Consider the following 23,097-nt stretch of genomic DNA (forward strand, 5'->3'; position numbering starts at 1 on the left):
ATTTCTTATGACCTTTCTTCCCCCTTTAATAATTCTCATGGAATCCTGATTTTCTCCTTCACTGATGTCATAAACATATATTATTTCTAAAGCATCTAGTCAGCCAATGAGAAGAAAGAGATAAAATGGGCTAGCTGATAGATGGGCTACTTATTTGGTTTGAACAGAGCTGTATAGTTAGTAGACAAGTAGGTCAACTGGCCAGCTCTTTGAAGTTCATCTGGGAGCCTCCAGAATGTCGGGTGAGACTAGAACCAAAGGAACAAATAATTGTCCAATTATACGCTCACAGCAGCAAAGGCCACAGAGATGCCGTAATGAAAGATCCCAACGTGCAGAGGAGCTGCGGAAGCGTCGAGCCAAGAAAAATGAGGGAGACCCAGATATTGTAAAGTCTCCCAGTGACCATAAAGAATACAGGTAATTATGGGCTGAGAGTAGGAATGGAATGGAGAGTTGGTCTCTAACAGAATGCCACTTGAAGAGACTAGAAGCATTTGAAATGTGGATTTACAGGCGACTGTTATGTGTAAGTTGGGTTGACAAACTCAGAAATGAGGAGGTGATAAGCCATCTGGGAAAGCCAAGGGAAATCATCAAAACCATTAAAAAGCTAAAGTTAGAATATTTCGGACATGTGATGCAAACATCTAGAAAAATACAGCATACTTCACATAATCCTCCAGGGAAAGATTGACGGCAAACGAGGTCCAGGCAGAAGAAGAAGATCATGGCTTCAGAATCTAAGGGACTGGTTTGGATAAAACTCAACACCACTTTTTCATGCGGGTGTTGATAAAAATAGGATCGCCAACATGATCACCAACATCCAATGATGGATATGGCACAAGAAAGAGAAGTAGGAATGGACAACTTGTTTTCGTCCATAGCAGCATCAGCATCATTATCATTATTATTGTTGCCTTTGAAAGACCACTGGACATGTGGCTACTATCATAATGAGGTTGAACATTTTCACAATTATTACTATTAGTAATTGTTCATTGCATAGTTAGCCAGATGTTCAGACTGGATTTGGCATTTTTATCCACCTATCGAGTCCTTCCCGAAGACCTGGGAATAGGCAGTTGTGGTTGTTTTATGATATTAGAGGTATTGTCATAGCATCAATTTGGTGTTGGTTCTTAGGCACCACATAGATTTTATCCAGGGTTTCTTTTAATTGGAAAAAGTTTTTTTAAACAATATGAAATAGATATATAAGATTGAGAATCAAAATAATAATTTTCTTGACCAATTTATCTGTATGCTGATACATAATAATTAATATGAACTATGACTTCACCCACTTTTGTGGCCCTGGTATGAAAAATAAGGAAGTCAGAAGGAATTGACTTAATTTTCTATTGTTCTTTAAGGCAAAAACTTAAAAGAGTATGAATGAAAGAGACTGTTTCATTTGGGAAGAAATTCTGGAATACAAGACATTTTGTCTGACAAAATTCACCATTCAAAAGATATTTATTCACAACATCCATTCTCTCTGTAAAGACCTGAGAAATTGGTATTTTGAGTTCCTCAATATAACAGAGGGTTCTTACTAAATTCACCACAAGATCTATTTCAAAATACTTTCCAGGGATTATGAGAATAGCTGCCAAGAATGATGCCTGTTTTATACTGCACATATACATGCCACACACCTCTGTCATTATTTTTACAGGTACATCAAATTAAAAAATGGCATGAATGTGCTGTTGATTTCTGACTGGACAATTGATGATTGCACTTCTTCTGATGAATCAGACACAGAACTAGAGGATCTTCTCATATCGTCTGGAACAGATGAGGAAGAAAATTTTGCTGCAAAAATGCAGGAAATTGAGAGAAATGATAGGAATATCAAGGAATCTGAAGACGGATCTCTGGATGGTGAAGTTGGAAGTGAAGGAAGTGGTGGTTTTAATAGCGATAGTATTGTCGAAGGTGATCCTGAGGTGAGGGAAGATCATGATGACCCTGAAATATACGAAGAATTGGTGAAACAAGAAGATGAAAATAAGATGGGCAGTACAGAAAAGCAGGTAGGTTATAAAATAACTTAGCTATTTGTTAATCAATGAAGTGTAGTATTAAATAAAATAGACAAGTAATGATTTCTGTGTTTAGCAACCATTCAAAGTTACAACAGTATTTGAAAAAGTAACTTTACAACTGGTTATCACACTCATAGCTGCCATAATGTCTCCATGGTCAGGAGTCAAGATTTAGCTACTTTGCAACCAGCAGCCATTTTATGATTGCCACAGTGTCCTGCAGTCACATGATATCTACTATATTTAGGTGCTTCACAGCCAACGTCTGACAAGCAGAGTGAATGAAGAAGCCAGCAATGAAACTGCAAATCTTGGTCATGTGATGTCTCACTTAATGACTGTGGGGAAAAGTGACATTGTAAGTCCAGCACAGTCACTTGATGTCCCACTTAATGAACTTAGCAATGGAGTTGCCAGTCCCCATTATGGTCGTTAAGCCAGGACTATCTGTAAACCCATTTTCACATCAGGATGAGCACTGTTGTTGAGGCAGTAGCTTGAATTAATTATATTATATCACATTGAGGGATGTATTGTTTCTTAGCTAGTAGGCACACCCTGTTTGTGTCATAGTTAACACATTCTGAAGACTAAGGGCTGATATTATATAGACTCTAAAAGTATGACTATTTGGTGCTTGTTCCAAAATAAATTTAAACGTAATGTGTGTCTTAAGCCCTGGATAAGTTTAATATACCTATTTTTTAATAAAATATTTTTTTAAAAGAAACAATCGTCTGGGTAGGGGAACTCTGATGCTTTGATGACTTCAAAAATGGCCTTGGAGAGTACATCTGTAACCCTTGGGCCAGAGGTTGAAATGCTGCTGTCAAAATGAATAAAATGACAATGAGCATTCTTAAATTACAACTTTGTAATATTTTTAAAAAAGCTAAGATATTATTTTACCACAGAGTCAGACTAAAATGGGATTATTTGAAGCAGCCTGAATGCAGGATTTGAAGGCCTTATTTTTCTGTGTATGTTACTCAGGTTTGCCTGCAAGGAAAACGTTGAGTGAAACATAATAACAGCACTCGTGTCTGCTTGCTTTCTTAGGGACAATGCTTGCAGTTGGGAATGGAACAGAATTTTGACAGAAGTAGGATTCCTTCCATACTGCAAGAAGGCCGTATTCTTTGGCTTTAGCTTGTAATGACTTCCCACTGTTTCTCCTTTATATTTTGATTGCAGGCTGCAGCTGCCCTCGCTATTGGTGTTGGAAGTTTCTGTGACCCTGATGATTTACCTGGATTAGCTCATTTTTTGGAGCATAGTATGTAAAATCTAAAGTCTATCTACTGAACAATTAACAAAGAGACAGAAAGAAAGCTGTCCCATCTCTTACTGTGGAATGTGTAGCTTTCAATACCAATTATGTTGACACCCTCAGTACTATTTAAATATTTTCTTTTACAGGTTTAAACTGCTCTTAGTTTTATTTTAGAATCAAAATGTGCTTTTAAAAAAAAAGTAATGGGAAGCAGTAAAAAAAAATAAACGAGTCAGATAAATCAATATCTTTCCATAAGTCTACTTACATCCGTATGTCCCAAAGCTGCTTTTTCAAGAGGCAACTGGGCTTTCTTTATTTTTCCTTGAAGACATTTCACTTCTCATCCAAGATGCTTCTTCAGAACTTCAGAGGTTTCTTGGATGAGAAGTGAAACATCTTCAAGGAAAAACAAAGAAAGTCCAGTTGCCTTTTGAAAAAGCAGCTTTTTGGAAAACCATGACCTGAATGACTAAGAGTCTTCAGTAGACATTTACATTCATAAGATGTTCCAGAGAAAGGAGCAAAGACAAAGCTGGATGTGAAAGCAAAGTACTTCCTTGTGGATTCCCCAAATCGCAATCCAATTGAACTGTTACTAGATAAGTATGGGAATCTGTGTTGTGGCCCACCAGTGGGCAGCAGAGCTGGCAGCAGATTCAGACAGTGAGGAGTTTGGGGAGGAACATGGGCCAGTCCTGGAGTCTGGGGAAGACTCAGACAATGGCTCTGAGTTGGAAGCAAAGAGGGGGCCAAGGCCATCTGGTAGTTCTTTGCTGCCTCCGGAGTCTGACATCAGCGAGGCAGAAGAACAGTGTGAGTCTGTTCCTAGTGTGCGCATGCGCAGAGCTGCCAGAAGACAGGAACAATTAAGGAAACAGGGTCAACTTGGGAGTAAGGCTTGGAGATGATTGGCCCCTCCCATAAGATATAAAAGAGAAGCGAACAACACGTGAGCTTTTGCAGGAAGCGATTAGTTCATCTGGTCAATTCAAGATTTGAAAATCCTATTTGTGACTCTGTGCCAAGTTTGGCCTTGCCCTGTGTCTGGAAATTAGCTCTTCAGCAGCGTTCCATGTGAGATAGGTGGATGTTGATAACCTTCCTCTGAAAGACTGTTTATCAACCCTTATGGATTGTAAATGAAATAATTTACAGCCGTATGAATTAAAGAAGTTTGCCGGGACTAAGTTTGTGCTGTTTAATTTCTAAGGAAGCCTAGGTCAGAACAATCTGTTTCTCTTTTCAATATTCCACAGTGGCCAAGAATAGCACAACACTGTGGGAAATTGATACTGTGGTGCTCTCTAAGTTTGGATTCTTTCTTGCAGATGTTGATGGCTTCCATAGGCACATAGAAATAAACAACATTTGCATACTATTCAAAACAGACACTAAAAAAGGAGCTAAAAGGGATACAAAAATAAAAAATAAAAGACCAGAACACCTCTTTGCCAACAATCAATGCCCAGATAAACAGGAATTAAATTAGTCAAACAATTAAACAGTAAACAGCAGCCAAAACAAGGAACGATCAAGGAGAAAACAACATCCCAACAACACCGACAGAGCAAGTTACTGTACATAAATAGAGGGCTAACCACACTCCCTTCTAGAACTGAAGATGTTACCTAGTCAGGTAATTAAATGTCTGCAAGAAAACAACTAAGCTTAGAGAGCAACAAAGACTCCACAGTTCAATCCAGAGCTACATACATTATCTTCTATTGGAAATTGAGACGGTTAGAAACTGAAAACCACACAAACACTTTCCAATATAGACAAGTGCCATAATGTAGCCAGTGGCATGGGGCAGCGACAGGCAGGAGGTCAAAAAAAGTCTGGAGAATATCAGCTGTTCAAAGCTGGTTGACACAGTTCAGGGAGATCATTACAGCCACATAGATATATAGCCACTAGTCAATAATGGGTTACACTTATCTTTGCTAACTGGTTCAAAACTGTGACCGCGCATGTGTGGCGCTTCTGCACCGCATCCATGATGATGTCCAGGTGGGTAGGTTCACCCGAACAGGGGCGAACTGGTAGAAACTGCACTCACCTATCAAGCAGAGCCTTTTCAGCAACAACCCCAATTTTCTGTATTCATCTCCTATTTTTAATCTGGCACATCTAATTGTTGCAGCCCTAGTGAAGGATTTCCTCCCCCCTCCCCTTTGGAGCTACTATATAGAGCCATTGCCACAAATTATATCAGTAAATATCAGTGATAATAGACTGAAATCTCTGCCTGCATCTGATCACAGCTCATTTATCTGATCGCTTTCTTCTAGTGGTGTTTATGGGTAGCCAGAAATATCCAGATGAAAATGGATTTGATACGTTCTTAAAGAAGCATGGAGGGTCAGACAATGCTTCGACCGACACGGAACGAACTATTTTCCAGTTTGATATCCAAAAGAAATATTTCAAAGATGCTCTTGAAAGGTAACTTAGAAGTACAAAACAAGCTAAAAGACTAAGAGATCCATCAATATTGGGCGCTATCTAACAAAATGAAATTCAACAGTGAAAAAAGTAAGGTTCTACATTTAGGCCAAAAAAACAAAATGCACCAGTACCGTATATGTGGTACCTTGCTCAATAGTAGTACCTGTGAGAGGGATCTTGGAGTCCTAGTGGATAACCATCTAGATATGAGCCAGCAGTGTGCAGCAGCTGTTAAAAAAGCCAACACAGTTCTGGGCTGCATAAACAGAGGGATAGAATCAAGATCACGTGAAGTGCTAGTACCACTTTATAATGCCTTGGTAAGGCCACACTTGGAATATTGCATCCAGTTTTGGTCGCCACGATGTAAAAAAGATGTTGAGACTCTAGAAAGAGTGCAGAGAAGAGCAACAAAGATGATTAGGGGACTGGAGGATAAAACATATGAAGAACGGTTGCAGGAACTGGGTATGTCCAGTTTAACAAAAAGAAGGACTAGGGGAGACATGATAGCAGTGTTCCAATATCTCAGGGGCTGCCACAGAGAAGTGGGAGTTGGGCTGTTCTCCAGAGCACCTGAGGGTAGAACAAGAAGCAATGGGTGGAAACTGATCAAGGAAAGAAGCAACTTAGAACTAAGGAGAAATTTCCTGACAGTTAGAACAATTAATCAGTGGAACGACTTGCCTGCAGAAGTTGTGAATGCTCCAACACTGGAAATTTTTAAGAAAATGTTGGATAACCATCTGACTGAGATGGTGTAGGGTTTCCTGCCTGGGCAGGGGGTTGGACTAGAAGGCCTCCAAGGTCCCTTCCAACTCTGATGTTATGTTATGTTAATACAACGACTATAGTAATTTGAAGACTACAGTCACTCTATATCTTGTACATTCTAGATCAGTGCTTCTCAGATTCTTCATTATCTCAGATTGTTTATTAGAGAATCGTATCAGAGTTTGAGGACTAATCATAAGTCCTTTCCTTCAGCACAGTCGTAATTTCAAATTGTCACTGAATGATCATTCGTAATTTGAGGACTACTTGTATTATAAAAATATCATTGATTCTTTATTTCATTTCAAAAAATTACCATTGGTATAATGTGATTCATTTTCATCTTAATAGGAATTATTTTGGAGATTTTTGAATATATTTTAGCATATCTGGCAATCTATAGGTCAATTTAAATATCCCTGTTGGAATATTTTGGGATATTGGGTTAATGGGGTTGTGTGTAATTACCCAAAGGAAAAAACACTTTTACCCAATTTACCCAGGTCTGGGAAGCACTGTTCTAAATTAACCATATTCATAAATATAATTTATTACAGATCGTCAGGAAGTAATTGATGTGTCTGCTCTGCTTAAGATTTGGGTCAGCAGAGGTCTTGCTGCTATTGTTGAGTCCAAATCCCGTCATTCTTCACTTTTGGCCATACAGACTTTAGTTGCAAGAAAATTTTGAAAATTTTGAAAAATTCTTCCTAATTGAAGGAAATCTTAGAGGAAGATGGAAAGAACAGAAATCAAATGTTAATTTGCTTATTAGGGCTCCATTTATCACGCTCTAGTGCAATAGGTCAATTGCCCCTTGCACACAATTCTAATTTATTGAAAGCATGATGGATAACAGAAAGACCATTTTGATTTCTAACTCTCCAAGAGGCAAAATCATAATATGCCTTAGAGGTATGCAAAACAGTTAGCATTTTGAATTCAAACACTTCCTTCTGAGCTTGAATTAGTGGGTATGAGCCAAAAATATGTTCTAACCAAAACTAAATATCCAAGCCATTCTTAGAACTGTTTCAAATGCTAAATAATTTTGCTCTGAGTTTGAAATATTTCTAAAATGCTCCAAATCCTTTTAGAAACCTTCCAGTTTTGGCTCAACACTGGAGCTTTAAATGTTTCAAATGTGAATGTAATTCTTGCATGAATTTAAAATGCATGTTTTGTATCTTCTTTTGACATGGTGGCAGGTTTAGCTTACTCTAACAATTTGCTTTTGCTAGTTTTTGTGTTATCTTTAAGTTAGCCTCAGTCCTCAAATTTTGTTTATTTTTATGAAGTTCAGAAGATGTTACGGGGTTTTGGGAGGGAGGAAGTCATACTCTCTGCAACTGAAAGACCAGTTGACTTGTTGTTCTAATCTGAAAAAATGTCCTAAAATACCTTGGCGTTTAATTGAAATTGGGGAGCCATGGAAAATCCAAGCTGCCCAGAGACATAATTCTACACTCAAATACAGTGTTTGTTTGTTTATGTGTGTGTTTATTCCCTCCAAGTAATTAAATCAAAATAAATCTCTATCTTGCCTAGGTATAATAAAAAATGAAATCATGGTTAAAAAAAATCAAGTTTTGTTTTGCCATAACATTAGTTCATAAGCATTTTTATGGAAACAGGTCATTATTATTCCACACATTTCAACACCTGTATTTCTCTTCTACTTTATTTGTAGATGGGCACAGTTCTTCATTCATCCTCTGATGATTAAAGATGCTATTGACCGTGAAGTTGAAGCTGTGGATAGTGGTAAAACTAATGAATGGGTTATTCACTGCTTATACTTTTTCAATTCTTGGATGGTAGAAAACTATCTCACCTTTTTTTTTTTTTGAGGCATTCGTATTTGTGAAATTTGGATGAGCTGCCTCACAAAAAAAAATATTAAAATATATATTTTAAATTCAAAGATTTAAGCACATTTAAAAACCTTTAAAATCAGTTGCATTAGATGTACTTTGCACTGGACTGTAGGCAATACTTTTTAGTTCTATTCTCCAAACCTGGACAAATAACTACAATCCTGATGATATCGGGTAGGAAACATGTTGAATTCAGTGGAGATTAACGCAGGGTAGATGTTCATACCAGCCTTGACAGGCAGTTTAGTGTAATGGTTAAGGCACCAGGCTGGAAATCAGGAGTCTATGAATTCTAGTCAGGCCGTAGGCACAAAGCCAAACTGGGTGACCTTGGGCCAGTCACTTTCTATCAACCCTAGGAAAAAAGCAGTGGCAAACCACTTCTGAAATCTTGCCAAGAAAGTGCAGAGACTTAGGTCACCAAAAATCAATATTGACTTGAATTGGGTCAAAAAATAGCACCATTCTCTGAAGTAAATTCTGTGTATTCTTGGGGGAGGGAAGCAAACCTGGTTGTTCTACTACAACGTTTCACAACTTCTTGAAAGTCCTTTATCTTAATTTAAGATCTAAGACCAAATGATTTAAAAAAAAAAAAAACTTCTGGGAAATTATTTTCTCTAAATCCTCTACTTTCACCTGTGTTACAGAAAGAAAAGCAACCTCTATTTTATGTTATTGTTTTATATTATTGCTAAATAAACTTCCTGGAAGATAAACTCTTTTGGCCAAATGGTATGCACAGGGTTAAGAAAGAAGGTAGCAAAGAAGAAAGAAAGAATGGAACCAGGATAAACTCTGGTGGCCTCATTAGAGACCTCATGATGAAACTGGCCACTTTTTTACTCTCAACCTCACTGTAGTTCTGGTTGATCATTCCTTGGCCTGTGAAGTTCTAAATTTGGTTCTTGGAATCCAGTTTTTGGTACACCATTATATTAATCTCAAGCCTATAGCAGTGGAAAATGCTAAGGTATAGAAATACTAATAAGGAGATATCCGGAAGGAATATTATTTTAGGTTTCCATTAAAAGAACCAGAACCTCTCTCTTCTCACCAATATGTATCTCGTGGTTAAATGCTAATTTGGGTCTTGCAAGAGAACATCCATTTATCCTATTTTAATTGAGATTCTGGCTCTATTACGATTGATAAATAGGCAGAGGTGCTAGGAATATTCATTCTCCAGAGTACCAGTAATTCCCCGATGGAGCCCATGATATTTCTGCAACAAAACTACAAATCCAATGCATGTGTCAAATGAGTATGACACTTTTCATTGCTGCTTCATGTATGTGTGCATTACGCTCTTCGCCTTGTCCAAATGATCGTATCACTGGAATTCTTTTCTTAAGTTCTTATGCCTAATGTGTACTTTAAAATAAACAGAATATCAGATTGCAAAACCCTCTGATGCTAACAGAAGAGAACTCCTGCTTGGAAGTCTTGCAAAACCGGGACATCCTATGAGAAAATTCTTTTGGGGTAAGTGAAGTATACTGAGCTGGAAGCAGATGGGCTTTAATGGAACTCGTATTTGATAGAAACTTTACGTAATATATTTTCTTTACTTTTAAAAGTTGTGGATATGCCATTCTTCAAACAAGCTTCGTGACAGAAGCTTTGAATGCTGCAACGATCTTGTGTTCTCCAAGATATGGTTAAGTCTGATGTGATATATGATAGTCTTGTAGAAACATGTATCCCTCTTCATCCAAATAGATTATCTCTACATTAATCAGATTAATATATTCATCTTACATTTGTTTATAGAAGGCACTCCTACTTTTAGTCCTGTTTTAGCTTTTGAGTGATTTATTTAACTTTTGAATAAGGAACAACCATTGGTGAAATCTAAACTGGTTTACTACCTATTTGCTGGCTGTGAATGTGTGCTGTGCGCGCATGCACAGGGCACATCACACACCAAATGTGAGGTGTGCATATGCAGTGCATGCCAAAAGGAGGCATGGGGTAAGTAATAGAGCATGCGGGGGTGGGGGGTGATCAGCTGTGGTGCACGATTTTTTTTTTTTTACTTTTAAAAGCATTTTTTTACAACCTATTCAGCCGAAGACAATTGCATGGATCAGCTGGGCATGGGTGGGGTGGGGGGAACAGGGATTTTTGCTACCGGTTCTCCGAACCACCCACTGCCATCGCTACCGGATCAGCTGATCCGGTCCAAACCGGGAGCATTTCACCCCTTGGAACAACCCATGTACCTGAAGTGCCGGATTTAAGATATAGTTTTGCCTCTCACTCCTGTAGGCTTAGGAAGGTTATAATCACCAAAGTTATGATAAAACTTGAAGTCATGATTTTAATATAGATTGGAAAAATAGATTGCCTAGAACAATTCTGTTTATTGTATTGTGATGTGACAAACTCAGATATTGTGGTTTTTAAAGCATGTTTTTTTACCTTTATTTGTAAAACCTGGCTAATTGTGGCTTCTTAAATAACCATGATTAACAAATTGTTTAACTATGTTTCTCTCCAATCATAGAGTAGTCAAGGTAATTTAATTACAGGTTCTTAAAAGTATTTGCTTGACCTTCTATTATCATCTGATCTACATTAAAATAATGGAGGAAAATGCCAGGTTGTAGGTTAGTGATGCAACACATCCTCTTTCTCCAGAAGTCCCCAAATTCAATCCCAGCATCTGCATTCCTAAAACTAGGCTACCATTAAGTGTAGGACAAAATTAACCAATTGTTTGATTTTTTGACACTTTTCTTCTCTTATAGTAATTTTATTAAATTTACAATTAAAAAGGTAAAAAAGAAAAAAAGAATAAAGAATAAAAAGAAAAATGTGCAGGAAAGAAAAAAAGAAAGAAAACAGGGAAGAAATAAAAAAGAAAAATATAGTAACGAAAAAGAAAACATATATACATGTTTTCCTCCATGGCATAGGGCCGGGCTATTTACGGGACCGCCTACTGCTACCAAATACCTCTCACCGACCCGTGCGCTCTCACAGGGAGGGACTCCTCAGGGTGCCGTCAGCTAGGCAGTGCCGTCTGGCGACACCCAGGGGAAGGGCCTTCTCTGTGGGGCTCCCACCCTCTGGAACGAACTCCCTCCAGGACTTCGTCAACTTCCGGACCTCCGAACCTTTCGTCGCGAGCTTAAAACACACCTATTCATCTGCGCGGGACTGGATTAGATTTTAAAAAATTGGTTTTAAGGGGTTTTTATTATTTATATTGTTTTAAAAATTAGGCTATAGAATAAGTTTTTTAATTGTTGTTTTTAATCTGTATTTATATGTGTTTTAACTGCCTGTGAACCGCCCTGAGTCCTTAGGGAGATAGGGCGGTATATAAATATAAATAAATAAATAAATAAATATATATATATATATATGACTTCCCCCTTCATCACAACAAATATAAACAATTTTGTTGACATAACTTTCTCTTAAGTACAACAAATAATCTTCTCTTTGAATATCCCATGTCTTACCTGTAAACAAATCATTAAAGCTTTGTCAGTCCTCATCAGCAAAAGTCCATTAAGGATTGCCAGGGATAACAACATATATATTTCAACCTTAATCAAGTAAGCCAATATTACATTCCTTCCTTTTACTTCTAACAATCTTAACCTTTAGTCCAGTCAAATAATGCCCTAGAAAATGATTTTTAAACTTTTTTTGTCTATTTTCACAAAGTTCCTTAAAACTTTAAGAAGTCCCTTTTTTAAATCCAATATAGGAAAATTATCCAGGTCACTCTTTTGGCTTGTTAATTGTGCATCACTTTTAATTATTAAGGTATCTGCTAGTTTCATTTTTATATCCAGGATAGCATTTTTTCCCATATTATCCCTGTAGCTTATCATTTTTAAATTCAGTTCAGTTCAGTTCAGTCTCAGTCTTGTCCTATAAAATTTGTTCCTCTTCCAAATTATTTTTTAATCACAGTCTATAATGGCAGACTCTGAATTATTTGTTTAAAAACTCCTTAATGTTAAAATATTTTGCACCATTCTGTATTAGTAAATTAAATATAACTATTTTTCTCCTTTAATTTTAATTAATTCCTTATGATTCCCTTTAGTGTCCAAGATTCGAAGTTCCATTCAAAAACAATAGCTTTTTCCCACAATATCAGAATCTTAGTTCAAATCCATCTACACCTTTAGTCTATTTGTAACTTTCCAAAATCATTGTTCTAATATCTCTTTTGCTCTGTACTCTAAAAAAAAGCATTTTATGCAATATAATAGAAGCATAGAAGATAGCATCTGTGTTAAAAACTGTTTAGTTGATATTGTTGGGCTATTTTAAGTTAAACAAAACCTGCTTTGTCACGGAGAAAACATTTAGAACTAAAATACAAGACTATAGGAAAATCGCTACTAATGTTAGTAAGAAAACCTATTCTTCATAAATTATACAGGTAATGCAGAGACACTGAAATATGCACCAAAAAAGAAAGGAATTGATACCTATGCAAGACTGAGGGATTTCAGAAAACGATACTACTCGGCTCACTACATGAATCTGGTTGTCCAGTCTAGAGGTAGAATCTATGCATAATTATGATAGATAGATAGATAGATAGATAGATAGATAGATAGATAGATAGATAGATAGATAGATAGATAGATAGATAGATAGATAGATAGATGATAGGCAGGCAGGCAGAGGAACATATAGGTTCAGTTAAGTAATTGGTAAAATAAATATTTTGTTGCTGCCCACCTCCCAAAGAGTTGATTAATGCTATGGAAGGACAATATAGAATTCCATCTCTTTGCTTTTAATCTGGAAGACTGAGCATATAATATGAATCTGTATGAAAGTTTCATATTGTTATATTGTCTTCTTTGTGGCAACTGGGGGACTGAAAAATATGGCCCCTGGTTGACCAAGCTAAATGCCCACCTTCCTAGTTGGACCAGACAAGAAATGCAACAAGATGAGGTAATTCTACTTTATTGTAAGGCTGCATTAACAGAATCTTGCAAGTCTGAAAGTATAAATCGCCTTCCATTTTTAATAGCCTCATAAGTTAAGGAGGATCCTTTCTAAGTTTCTGTCTGTTATGCAGTTCAATGATCTCCCCTTGCTCCTTCCTTATCTGATCATTCCCCAGGCAGCATCTTTTCCTGCCATCGTTCATTCCCACATACAATTACAGTAGAGCTTGGGTGACAAACTCACAACATCATTGTATCACAACTTTTTCCCCCTTCGCTAAACTGGGGGTGAGGATGGCCAGCGCGTGATGCATCTGGCCCACAGGCCATGAGTTTGACAACCCTGCACTAGAGCATATCAAGGCTAGTGAATTAATTCCAATTAATTGGAAGACCACTGAGTGGTTGATTCTGTGAAAATGTATCCATAAAACAGCAAATTGAGTTTTTTGCATTTAGTAAGGAGTGTCTTTTAAGCACACTTGATGGAGGGTGCAGGACAGGGGTTGGCAACTTGCAGCTGTGGAGCCACATGTGGCTCTTTCATCCCCCTACTGCAGCTCCCTGTCGCCAGTCAGCTCCACAATTGATAGGGCTTTCAGCAGTGGTGAAATCCAAATTTTTTTACTATTGATTCTGTGGGCGTGGTTTGGTGGGCATGGTGTGGCTTGGTGGGCATGGCTTGGTGGGCGTGGCAGGGAAAGGATACTGCAAAACCTCCATTCCCACCCCACTCCAGAGGAAGGATACTGCAAAATCTCCATTCTCACCCCACTCCAGGGGAAGGATACTGCAAAATCCCCATTACCTCCCCACTCTGGGGCCAGCCAGAGATGGTATTTTCCGGTTCTCCAAACTACTCAAAATTTGCACTACCGGTTCTCCAGAACTTGTCAGAACCTGCTGGATTTCACCCTTGGCTTTCAGTTAGGATAGGTAGAGGAAAAAGGACACCATGCTAGGAGGAGACTCTATGGTGGGGGAACCGGACTTCCGGCTGGCTCCAGAATTGAACGGGGGGCTTCCAGTTAGGACCTTTGAGTGTTTAAGATTGCCAACCCCTGGTGTAGGACATCTCAACTGGCATGGACCAGCAGATTATTTAGCATCATTGCCCAGAATGTGATGCTTTGCATGAAGAATTAAATGTGAAGTTTTAACTGCAATGTTCTTCAGACCAATTTGAAGGAAGATTTCAGAGGTTTATCAGCCCCTAAGAATGACTACAGGAGAGATTTATCTGTTAGAGGTCTCCCACTCCCATTCTTCACCTTAACCTTTTGTTTAAAAATAGCACTACTGAAATTTGGTTAGTATGCACATTTTTTATCCTTGCTGCAAAAAAAAAAAAAAAAGAATCCCAGTGTCAAAAGATTCTGGTTCCTGTCAAAAATAAAGCTTTCAAGAGTTGAAAGGAAGAATATTGTGTGCTTCTTTTGTGGGTTCATACTTAGTCACTGGGCTATAGAAAATCCCATCTTTGATTAAATGCACAACTGCCATTTGAAGATACATGCTTACAATATGTAATTCATTTTGCATTGCAGAATTGTCAATTCCCCCTTATTCTCTATATTTTCTACATGTTATGATTCTTTTCCTTTTTAAATATTCTTTCTGATTAGAAACCCTGGATACTTTGCAAAAATGGGTGACCGAAATTTTCTCACACATCCCAAATAAGTGAGTTTATCTTTTTTTCTTTTTTTCCTGGAAGAGCTAAGTGTTCTCTATATGCCATATGTTCCATTAAAAGTAGCAGTGTGAAAGAATATACTCTGTTAATGTTATTCTTAATCTTAAAATTTCTAATTCACCCAATAACTGAAGTATTCTGGTTAAATTATAAAACTTCCATAAACATAACTATACATTCCAGAAGTATAATTATAACATGTTTCTTCTGTTTTAAAAAGATGGATGGTGATGGATGGACTATAAATAATAGGCAATTTTCTATTTTATAAAGTTTCCAGCCAAAGGAGAAAAGGAACAAAATGATCAGAGGAAAAAAATTAAAGATCTGAGATTTGTAGATAGATTATGGAAGGGGCACAGTGGTTCACCTGGAAAGGTGACACCTGCGTTCAAGACATGAGCATCACACAACAGGTTGAATTCCCTTTCCATATCCCAGCTCTTGCCCACCTAAAAGTGTGAAAGCATGCAAATGCAAACAGATTAATAGGTACCACTTCTGTGGGAAGGTAACAGAGTTCCATGCACCTTAGGAAAAAGTCAATATTGGCTTTGATGGCCAAGAAACGGAGATGAGCACCATCTCTAGAATTGAACACGACTGGACAAAAAAACCTTTACCTTTAGGTTATGGAAACTGAAAGTTCAGGATTTCTTTTAAGGTTGCCTTTATTTGTCAGTATTAGGTTTACTTAGCTTCCCATTTTAAAACATATACATGATTTTATATGAATGTGTGCTTTGAGGTTTGTGCAAACAGAAGTGCAGTCAATATTTGGAACTTAATATCAAAAACATGCACAAACCAATTTTTAACCATTAATTCCATTTTGAAAATGGATCAATCTGATAATTTAAATTTATTTAGAAAACTAAATTGATTCAATTAGAATGTTCAGATCACAATGACATGGTCTGATTAATATTTCTGAATTTATTAATATTTCTGAATTCAAAACTGGGAAAACAATTCTGTTTATAAGCAAGCATATCCAAAAATTATCAAAATCAATTTAGAGACATCTGAGTTAGTTCACTGATTCAAATTAACCTTCCAATTCAATTTCAAAAACCCATTCAATTCAAAGTTTTGAACTGAATTTCTGACCTGGATACTAATCGATTAATGCAGGTTAGGAACCAAAACGATAATATATGAATTAACTAATATATTGTACTATTTGTTTGGTTCCCAAAGAAAACCAAACCAAACCAAATCAAAATATGGTAAAAGTACCCTATTTATTGGCAGGCAGAGGACTCTTCATCTTCAAGTATTCACTTGCTAAACTATGAAATGAACTCTAAAAAATGTTTTTTTAGGAGAAATGGGACAAACACATCTATGACTTCTCTTCTTCCACGAGCTGTGGGCTCATTTATGACTTTTTATTAACTCAATAATATTCCTTTTTCCAGTCCTCCAGAAGGAACAAAATGAAATTCATTTAAAACTAAAGAAAGCAATATCAATCTCAGTCAAAAGCATAAAACTGTCAAAAGACCTAGAGAAGCAAAATCCTATTGCTTATCTAATAATCATCCCTGGATCTTCTCCAGGAAAAAGACGCAGAGATGTAAAAACCAAAACCAAAACACACATTCTTTGTTAGATCATAGTGGACCATTCCTCTATTAATGTCAGGAAATTCTGAGGATGGGTACAGTTGAATGTGAGGAGTCAGTCTTTCTAAAAACCTCTTTCCCAATAATTTAGGGAACTTTATCAGAAGTTGGAAAAAAAAATGATTTTGCAGTCTAAAGATTGGAGGTTAGGGATATATGGAATAGAGAGAATCTAACATTGCTGTGAGGAGGAGATCTATACCTAAGTGCATAGAAAAACATTAAATTGCTCAGATTCTGAATGCAGTCATTTAAAAATTAACATAATTAAGTAAAAATTAACATTTTAAGTAGTGTTAATTTTTTAACATTAAAAAATTAACATTTTAAGTAATGCTTGAAAATTGCCCTAGAGCCATGGGGACATCAATGGCATATTTAGAGAACCCATAAATAGATCTGGAAATTATTTAATTAATTTTTTTTTTGTCCACCCATGTTATTTTGAAGCGAATCTGAGCAGTTTATGCATGAAAGTATGAGCATGAAAGACTGTGTGTGACTCAGCCTTGGTTTACATGTTTAACAAAGCTCCAGTAAGGTGCTTCAAAAAGCAAATATGAGAAATTATAATGCTGTCCAAGAGTAGCCCCTTGTAGATCATGTTTAAACTTCATGCTGATTAAGTACAGAAAACTTTCTGGGGGAACACATCATTGTTTAGTTGAAAAAAAAGAAAGATTTGATAGGAGAGGAGCAAAACAGTCCTAACAATATTCCCACAGGCTCTTGCACAGGAGATTGGGACTCCTGGGTTTTTGCCAAATATAATATCCAGATGTTAGGGTAACAAGTTCCAGTCTGAATTAGCTAACAAAGCTGATGTAGGCTGATATGCAATAAGTTTTCCCAGTAAAAGTAGGTCTTGCCACAGTAGATATAAATCGGAGTAGACACCAAAACTCAGGAGTAGACTCAAAGATAAATCTCTAAAGAATGGCAGTATCATAACTCAGTTATGGGGTCATAGAGGTCTTATATTAAGAGACTTTTTGGTTTTCTAAAGTGCCAGGGTTTGTATAGGAACACCAGAGAGATGAGATGGCAGTAGAATTTAAACTTTAAGCCTTAAATAAAATGCTCCTGATTGTTTGTTTTTGAAGTGGGTTGCCCAGACCGGATTTTAGTCACCTGATGAACCCTTTTGATACACCGGAATTTCACAAGGTTTACAAAAGTAAGTAGATGTGATTATGATTTTTTTTTTTAAGTTGAGGAATTTGGATGGAAATTGTGCATCAAAATATCATTTTCTAGTGCAGGGGTCTTCAACCTTGGCAACTTTAAGCCTGGAGGACTTCAACTCCCAGAATTCCCCAGCCAGTTATGCTGGGGAATTGAAGTCCTCCAGGCTTAAAGTTGCCTAGGTTGGAGATCCCTGTTCTAGTGTAGCGAAACACAGTGTTTCCTAAAAAGTACGCATTTAGGATCATTTCCAACTTTGAGGAATCCAAAAGAACTTTTGTTTTTTTAGGGATTATTTTTATTGATGTTTATCATATTAAACATTAAAACTGAATGTTCAATACCTTCAAAGGCTGCTCAATGAATCACGTGGGAATAACAATATTAAACTCATTAGATATTAACATCAATAAAATATTTTTTATGAAAAAGCCATGCACTTTTTAACAAAAAAATAATAATGGGGAAAGTGTCATTGCTTTACATTTTTGCAAAAATTTCCGTATCTGACAAATAATTTTGATTTTGCAGACCCCCTGAGAGGTTCTTCAAAAATTGCAGGCATTAGAGATAGGAGAATAAAGATCTGAATAAGAATTTCTCATTTTGCCTTAGCTATGATGTTACTATGTCACTTCAGGCTAATCTTTCTTCAGCCCTGCTCCTGCCAAATGTGTGGGGACATCACCTCCTAGACTCCCCACTCAGCATAATTTCCAGAAAGAAAACTTGGAAACTACACTCATAGCTTATCAGGTGTTGAAAGATATATTATAGACAAGTCATTGCCTTCCACCTATGACTATTTTGTATCCACAATACTGAGATCAGCATGAATGCTCCTCATAAGTTTTTTTTTTAAAAGAGATTAATCAACAGCTGACCACCCTATAGTATATATTTGTACTCGTAAAATGTAGCATTACATACGGAGATGTGCACCTTTATATTTAGTGGATACACTGAGTTTTTGATTAACATTCTGGGATTTACATGATCAAAAGTTGACATAGTCAGGGTAAAACATTAAGTGATGCCACAATAAAAGTGAAATGTAATTTAACATGCTAATTACACTATTCATTTTTTGGCTGAATCCTACATTTTCTTTTCTTACATCTGTTTTCCATTTGCCCCATTGGGAGATTCATCTATGTTCTGATACTGTTTCAAATATGATATGGGCTTTCTGTTCATACAATCGTACTATTCTCATACTAGTTTCTTTCAAGCTGTATATCTCCTTTTACTTCATTTCCTTCTTTACCCAATGTATAGTACTTACACAATCAAAAATTGTTCTGTTTCATATTCAGAACCATTCATCATCGTTGTAGCTTTCCCTAGTTATGATTTAAGTTTAGATTCCTTTCCTGCATGTTTTCATTTCATTACTTAAGCTTTTTCATAAACCAACATTCAAAACAGTTTTTTATTCTAAGCAAATGCTTAGAAATCTCATTAATTCTTGATCTAAAATAAGCCAATCACTTCATTTATACTCTATTCTCTAATTCCTATCCATCCATACATGTCATCTAGCAGAATAACTTTTTTCCTCTAGATCACATTTATTCAGATGACAGATTAACAGAGTTGGAAGGGACCTTGTAGGTCATCTAGTCAAATCCCCTGCCCAAGCAGGAGCCCCTACACCAGGGGTCTGCAAACTTGACTCTTTTAAGACTTGTGGACTTCAACTCCCTGAGAGTCCACAAGTCTTAAAAGAGCCAAATTTGCAGACCTCTGCCCTACACCATTTCTGACAAATGGAAGTCCAATCTCTTCTTGAAAGCCTCCAGCGATGAAGCTCCCACAGCTTCCGAAGGCAAGCTGTTCCATTGGTTGATTGTTCTCACTGTCAGAAAATTTCTCCTTATTTCCAGGTTGAATCTCTCCTTGATCAGTTTCCATCCATTATTCCTTGTCTGGCCTTCAGGTGCCTTAGAAAATAGCTTGACCCCTTCCACTCTGTGGCAGCCCCTCAAATATTCAGAATTTTCCTCATGATGATTCATTCCATATCACTATTCAGAGCAGGCAGTTCTCGACTTACAACCTAAATTGAGCTCAACATTTCTGTTGTTAAGCAAAACATTTGTTAAGTGAGTTTTGCTCCATTTTACGACCTTTCTTTCCCCAGTTGTTAAGTGAATCACTGCAGTGGTTAAGTTAGTAACACAGTTATTAAATGAATCTGATTTTCCATTGATTTTGCTTGTCAGAAGGTCGCAAAAGGTGATCACATGACCTCGGGACCCTGTAACTGTCATAAATATGAGTCAGTTGCCCAGTGTCTGAATTTTGATCATGTGATCATGAGGATGCTGCAATGGTCATAAATGTGAAAATGGTCGTCTCACTTTTTTCAATGCCGTTGTAACTTTGAATGGTCACTGAATGAACTGTTGTAAATCAAGAACTACCTGTAGAGCACAACATGCATAACTGTCCAATGAACTCGTTATCTATTCAAGTAACACCAGTTCTACTTTCTGACTTGCAGTTTCATGCTTCTATTTATAATTAAACCTATAGAACTGAAGAAGCTTCTTGGATGAGAAGCAAAACATCTTCAAGGAAAAAGAAAGTCCAGTTCCTTTTGAAAAAGCACCTTTGAGACAACCATGAGCTGGATGACTAAGAATCTCCATAGACAATTAAATTAATACTTTACTTCTCTGCATGTATTAAAGTCCATCACACAAGACCAAAGGATGAATTACAAACTTTTCTCTTTTCATAGTCACATAGCATATTTAATTTTTCCTTTACTTCCTTTTTTCATTTGTATTCTTTCTTTTTCTTACATTCCAAGTTGCAGCTTATTTCTTTGTTTATAATTTGATTCATAATGCTGCCCCAACTCAAAACTGATTATGGGCAGTGTACAATGAAAAAGCGTATCTAAAAGTGCAAAGTCAATAAAAAAAGGTATTGTGTATTAGGGAAAACACATATCACAGCCAAAACAAACAATATCTATGAAATGGATGCATCACTTCCCAGAGGTTAGTGGGAAAGTTAGCTTTTTAAAATAATGTTTAAAGGCCTGCAAAGTCGAGACAATTCAGACCTTAGAGCCAGTATATTAATGGGCAGGGCCTGTGACAAAAAAAATGCATACTTCCTAGTCCCAAAGGGGCTTTTTCAAGAGACAACTGAAAAGCTGAAGAAGCTTCTTGGATGAGAAGCAAAATGTCTTCAAAGAAAAACAAGGAAGTCCAGTTGCCTCTTGAAAAAGCATCTTTGGGACCAACATGACTTGGATGACTGAGAATCTCCATAGACGCATGATTCCTAGCATCATCAGATGGCATAGCTTAATGGATGAAGTATGAAGCATGAGTCTCTGTTAAATCGTACAGGATGGTTAAAAATAATAAAGGAGACACAGTGCTTGAGATAGCCATGAAGAGTTTTATAACTGATAACTAGCATTTGGTATTGCACCAGGAAACCAAGTGGTAACTGGTACAACTTGCAAAGCCAAGGGGTTACATGTGGTGGATTGCTCCTGGTTCTGTCTGGTTCTTTAGAACCAGTAGTAAAAGTGGCAGGAGGCTCTGCCCACCCACCCGGACGTCATAAGTGATGATCTGCACATGTGCGCTCAATCTGCGCCTGCGCACTCCCATTGCAAACCAGTAGTAAAGGTAAGTATAGCCCACGCCTGGTTACATAAATCTATGAAGTTCATCTTCTGCGCATCACAAATAACAATTTGGGAGTAATTTTTCAAGTCACTCTGGGAGCTACACTCAGAGTTTGAAGACCATATGTATCTCTTGGACTTACATATCCTGGCTTAGGGGAAGTAAGACATATTGTTGTTATTTTACAACAGTATACATTGTGGTGATGAAACTTTTTAGAGGAACTTGAACTATTTAGCCATGTCATTTGTATTTTATCCTATCTCCTATAGCCATGATGGCGAACCTATGGCACGCGTGCTAGAAGTGGCACACAGAGCCCTCTCTACTGGTATGCGTACCATCACTCCAGGTCAGATCTCCGTGGCGTTTCTTTTGTGAGCTTCAGTTTCCCTGCAAACACCGAAACAGAAACTCACAAAAGAAAAATATCTTACTTCTTCCATGCTGCCAGTGTTGCAATGCTTTGCCTCCCACCAGCCAGCTGGTCTTTGGGTCTCTGCTGGGCATGCATGTGTGTCCATGAATGTGCATGTCCATGTATGCACATGTTCACAGGCGCATGTCCCTGCATGCACGTGCACTCATCTTTCAGTTTGGGCATGCACACGTCTGCAGTTTGGACACTCGGTGTCTACAAGGTTATCCTACAGTATTAATAGCCATTTGAAAACAGATGAACCCTGCCTTAAGCAAACTAGGAAAAAAAAGAGAAGGATGTGAAGAGAAAAATGAAAAACATTCTTAAAGGTCAGTTATCAACTAAACTGTGATGTTTGGATTCTCTTCAGAGTAAGTCTTTGGTGGTGTCCTAATTTAAAAGCAGCTAATACAGTGGTGCATGGTCAATAAATAAGTCAACAGTGCACAACCTCAGTGCACAACTTCAGGAGAAAAACAAATTCCTTGGAGGTCTTCATTATCTAACAAATATAAGGATTGGTCTTCAGCTTGTCATAATGTTCTCCTTACGAAGTAAGAGGTCTCCAAAGATCCTTGATCCCTTGGTCAGCAGAGATCTTTGGCTTTCTTTCCCCCATAACCTTTCCTATGCTTCTTACCCATTTTTTTGCAAATTCAAGAGTATCCAGCCTTTTGAATATATGATATTAACCCCTTTTATCCTGTTTCAGTTATTCCAGTGAAAGAAATACATTCTTTGAACATGTCTTGGGCTCTTCCTCCACAGGAAAATAATTACAAGTAAGGAGTTTAGAATTTAGAGAATCTTCCATTTATATATTTCAGGGACGAGAAGTCAGATCTGCATCCATCACATAATTAAGAGTATTATTTTCTATTGTCTTGAGTCCTTCTATTTCCCCGACCTGTTATACAAAGCAATAATGAATAGCTATGGTCAATTCTTTATTAGTCATCAACCAATGCAAAATAAACAGGTTTTAAGGATGCACGGCCCCAGTGAAATGAATATCCAGTTCATTTTAAATGCAGTGTATAAATAATAGATTAATAAACTCCAAATCAAGTCACTAATCAACTGTCTCTGGAGGGCAATTATATGCATTGGGAAACACGATTTGGGAAAGGGCAAGATAATAAGTA

General features: G+C 37.1%; 1 protein-coding gene across 1 annotated transcript in view; it reads left to right on the forward strand.

Annotated features, from left to right (window-relative positions):
• The first annotated feature begins 235 nt into the window (after positions 1-235).
• The window catches only part of LOC131194252 (nardilysin-like), a 57,958-nt gene continuing 35,096 nt past the window's right edge, over positions 236-23,097 (forward strand). Inside the window, exons 1-10 of the mRNA XM_058175034.1 lie at positions 236-420; positions 1,685-2,045; positions 3,252-3,333; positions 5,625-5,778; positions 8,246-8,319; positions 9,822-9,917; positions 12,844-12,966; positions 14,992-15,049; positions 17,794-17,867; positions 22,665-22,734. Coding sequence (XP_058031017.1) covers positions 236-420; positions 1,685-2,045; positions 3,252-3,333; positions 5,625-5,778; positions 8,246-8,319; positions 9,822-9,917; positions 12,844-12,966; positions 14,992-15,049; positions 17,794-17,867; positions 22,665-22,734 — 1,277 coding nt within the window. The remainder of the gene's footprint in view (positions 421-1,684; positions 2,046-3,251; positions 3,334-5,624; positions 5,779-8,245; positions 8,320-9,821; positions 9,918-12,843; positions 12,967-14,991; positions 15,050-17,793; positions 17,868-22,664; positions 22,735-23,097) is intronic.

Source organism: Ahaetulla prasina, chromosome 3 (assembly GCF_028640845.1).
Source record: "Ahaetulla prasina isolate Xishuangbanna chromosome 3, ASM2864084v1, whole genome shotgun sequence".
NCBI classification, from domain to species: Eukaryota; Metazoa; Chordata; class Lepidosauria; order Squamata; family Colubridae; genus Ahaetulla; species Ahaetulla prasina.